This window comes from Oncorhynchus mykiss, chromosome 3 (genome assembly GCF_013265735.2).
Source record: "Oncorhynchus mykiss isolate Arlee chromosome 3, USDA_OmykA_1.1, whole genome shotgun sequence".
In the NCBI taxonomy this organism is placed as follows: Eukaryota; Metazoa; Chordata; class Actinopteri; order Salmoniformes; family Salmonidae; genus Oncorhynchus; species Oncorhynchus mykiss.
In genome coordinates this window covers 80,523,122-80,527,239 of record NC_048567.1, presented here as the reverse complement: position 1 = coordinate 80,527,239, position 4,118 = coordinate 80,523,122, and the positions used below count along the sequence as shown (strand labels likewise).

At 44.0% G+C, this 4,118-nt stretch overlaps 1 protein-coding gene across 1 annotated transcript; it reads left to right on the top strand.

The window, feature by feature from the left end:
- Positions 1 to 1,710: 1,710 nt before the first annotated feature.
- olig1 (oligodendrocyte transcription factor 1) lies at positions 1,711 to 3,147 on the top strand. Its single transcript, XM_021598069.2, has one exon. It carries the CDS (start codon positions 2,027 to 2,029, stop codon positions 2,744 to 2,746), a length of 720 nt encoding a protein of 239 aa, XP_021453744.2. The 5' UTR covers positions 1,711 to 2,026; the 3' UTR covers positions 2,747 to 3,147.
- Positions 3,148 to 4,118: the final 971 nt, after the last annotated feature.

Sequence of the window (4,118 nt, the reverse complement as noted above, 5' to 3'; positions counted from 1 at the left end):
AAATGTATTGAATAATGTAAACTTGTGTATTCCTCACGTCTTGAATAATACCTCTGGAGGTTGCGCGTGAACACTTGCCCGACAATTGCCCCCTTCTAAGCAGGGCAGTGTAAACAAAACTGTCTTGCTGAGCCCAACATTCAGTAAAAATGTGGATGGCAGAGAAATGTTTTTGAAACAGCTGAAATGTATAGACATTTTCACAATATTTCAGACTTGTTTTATTTATTTTTCACCCTGTAATTCCAGTAACAGCTTGAAGTTACGTTCTGAAATTGTCGTCGTAGCTTTAAGAAAGGAAAAAGCACAATGGTGTTTCTTCCGAATTGGATGCTCTGAGCCACCATCCAAACAACAAACCTGCAGCAAAGAAACCTGATCAACTCACTAGGGAATGTTCAATGTTTTCAGTCACAATTTTGTGTTTACCTCATATAATGACTTCCATATTATTGGTCAAATGAAGCCTGGTTTGTTCTAAGGTAACTGTAACTATTTTTTATATTCGTATGAGGGGTAAACGTTCATGTTTGGGGGAGGCAGGTAGCCTAGTGATTAGAGCGTCCCAGAGCTGACGAGGTAAAAATATGCCTTTCTGCCCGTGAACACAGCAGTTAAACCATTGTTCCCTGGTAGCACGTCATTGTAAATAAGAATTTGTTCCTAACTGACTTGCCTATAAAGGTTAAATAAATAAAAAAAATTGATATGTCTTGCCAAGCTACATTTAGCTAACGTTTGTACGAATGAGAAAATAAAACATTAAATTGCCTGCATATATTTGTGAATTGTTACACTATTCAAGAGTATATTATGGTTTGGTTTGGATTATTCACATGTCGCTAATATGTTTTAGAGGAAAAGGAGCATGGTTGAATAGCTTGCATGCCTCCTGGCTAGTGGTGATACTGATATTAACTGTACATTTGGAGCTACAGAGCAATACTATCTCTTTGCCAGCCACATTGAAAGGTTAAGGCAATACTATCTCTTTGCCAGCCACATTGAAAGGTTAAGGCAATACTATCTCTTTGCCAACCACATTGAAAGGTTAAGGCAATACTATCTCTTTGCCAACCACATTGAAAGGTTAAGGCAATACTATCTCTTTGCCAACCACATTGAAAGGTAAAGGCAATACTATCTCTTTGCCAACCACATTGAAAGGTAAAGGCAATACTATCTCTTTGCCAGCCACATTGAAAGGTAAAGGCAAGGATGCCATGTAAATTGAAAAGTTGATGTACATATTATGTCAGTTGAAATCTCGTCGTGCTGCCTCTCCAATGTTTGTTGACGAGAAAAGCCCCTTCGTTGTTTTCTACACCATAGCATCACCACCCCTGACTTAGCTACTTTACCGAGGAGAAATGTGGTGACTTTGACTGAGATATGTGGTTATCTCACATAGCTACCTTAAAAGTTGACTAACTGTAAGTCGACTTGGATAAAAGCGTCTGCTAAATTATTCAAATGTAAAAAAATAATTAAAAAAAGTTAAATTAAAAAAATCTGTGTGTTTTGTTCAGAGAACAGAGCAGGGTTTCTCAGTGTCGGGTCGGGTCTGGTTGGGTTTGGTCGGAGTCCAAGAAGCAGCAGCGTGAGGAGAGAGGAGGGAAGCATTTAACTCACTTCTCTCTCTGTCTGCCTTGTCATTTTCTTCAGACAGCCAGGGGGGGGGGGGGGGGGGGGGAGTGAGTTAAAGGAGTACTGACTCTCACAGAGACTCACAGAGGATGAAGAGAGGAAGAGATATCAACAAGCAGAGAACTCTGGAAGCCTTCTGAAACCGACACTGAAACTGGTGCTCTCTTACTGACTGACTGACCCTACAAACCTTTTTCACCAACCAAGGAGGGATTCAACACCTGACCAGATGTACCAGAGGTCAGGACAATGCACAGGAATGGAGGGTTAACGTTTGACTGAAGAGGAATAAGCAGAACTGAACAACATATTGAAGACTGAGCTTTGTTAGTGCACTTTTTTTCTGGTTATCGAAGTTAACCACATTTCGGTGTGAACCATGAACGTTCTACCTAACCCCATGATCAGGTCTCACCAGGACCAGCCTCTTCCTCTCTGCTCCCCAGACCCCTACCTCCAGGATTTCTCCTCCTGGTGTCCCCCAGGGCTAGGTGCTGATCATGGGATCATGGGGGCACTAATTGGGCGTGAGAGACCAGGAAAACCCCCAATGGAGCTGAGGAGGAAGATCAACAGCCGGGAGAGGAAGAGGATGCAGGACCTGAACGTCGCCATGGACGCTCTGAGGGAGGTGATGGTGCCTTACGCTTCCTCCTCTCCTTCCTCCTCCCAGGGGCCACACTGCAACCAGCAGCAGCTAGGACCCCAACCCGGACGCAGGCTCTCCAAGATCTCTACCTTGGTCCTCGCCCGTAACTATATTCTCCTCCTTGGCTTGTCTCTGCAGGAGATGCGTCGGCTCCTTGGGGAGGTCAGTGTTGGGTTGGGGGTTAACGCAAGGCCCGTCCCCAGGCTGCTCCTGGCCGGGGGGTGGCCCCTCTTCACCGGCCCCAGTCAGCTACTCCTTTCCTCCGAGTCTCTCCTGACCTCTGCCTCCTCTTCCAAGTGTCCTCTTCTGCCCTCTGGCCACTTGGAGGGCCACATGGTCCCGGTGCAGTGGGGCTCAGCTGGGGTTCCTGGAGGGCCACTCTGCCCCTGTGTGGTGTGCACATCACCTAGGTTCAGCCACCCTAGCCCTGGACCCAGGTTCCCAAAGTGAAGCCTGGCTGGGACCCAGATCAGATGTGTTCTGGTTTGGTATGAGGTTGTCTTCTGCTCTGCTCTTCTCTTCTCTACTCCATCCTACAATTATTAATTTTTCTGAGTGGACAGACTTCTGGACACATAAGAGTTTACTTTTGTTACTTTTGAATGAATGTTGCCTTTCTCATGTCTTTGACTAATTCAGATTTTCACAATGTTGAATTTGTTGTAATGGATGCTTGTCCATTGTGTTTCTTGGACTGTGGTAAGTGAAACTTTATATATTTTATATTTTATAAATCAATTCTATTTTATAAGATAAGAGATGTTCTAACACAGCAAAGTAATTGTCATTTAATATTTACCATTTACTATAAAGTTATTAAAAAAAGTGTACTTTAATAAAGTTATTTCAAAAAAGTGGATTTTCTGTAAAAGTGTTTACTCACACTTTTACTTCTCGGCTTCTGTGATTAGTGACGGTGTGTGTGTGAGTGTGGGTGTGTGTGGGTGTGTGTGTGGAAGTGTGGATATGTGTGAGTGTGGGTGTGTGTGTGTGTGTGGAAGTGTGGATGTGTGTGTGTGTGTGTGTTTGTGGGTATGTGCAAATGTGTGCGGATGTGTCTGGGTGTGGATGTCTGTGTGTGTGTGTGTGTGTATGTGTGTGTGTGGACGCCTGTGTGTGTGGGGGGGGGGGGGGGGTGTGTGAGTGTGTGAGTACGTGTATGTGCATCTGCACCTCAGCAATATCAATATCTCTTTCTCATCATCTCCTCTCCCTTCGTCAGGGATTACAATAATAAGTCAAATACTGTTGATCCATAAGGGATTACAATAATGACTCAAATACTGTTGATCCGTAAGGGATTACAATAATGACTCAAATACTGTTGATCTATAAGGGATTACAATAATGACTCAAATACTGTTGATCCGTAAGGGATTACAATAATGAGTAAAATACTGTTGATCTATAAGGGATTCCAGTAATTACTGATCCATAAGGAGACCCCCCCCTCCCCTTCCCTCTACCACCCCAAATAGTTAACCAGTCATATTCTGTTTAGCAGTATTTAGGTTAGGGTGAACCAGTCCTATTCTGTTCGGCAGTATTTAGGATTAGGGTGAACCGGTCCTATTCTGTTTAGCAGCGTCACCCCAGTCTCATCTCCATTCATCTCTCTACAAGCAAAAGATCAAACCCACCGTGTAATTACTGCCCTTTTGATTACTTCTCCCCACTCTCCTTCGCTCTTTCTCTCTCCTTCGGTCTTTCTCTCTCCTTCTCTCTGTCCCTTAATCGAATTCTTGATGTTTCCTTCTGTGTCAAGGGGCTCGTATGGGCGGTTTGGTGGCACTCATTACACTCACCTCACAATACGTTCAAA

What these genes read in the sequence shown, in the direction of transcription:
- olig1 (XM_021598069.2), top strand. Translation starts at nt 2,027, where the DNA reads ATGAACGTTCTACCTAACCCCATGATCAGGTCTCACCAGGACCAGCCT.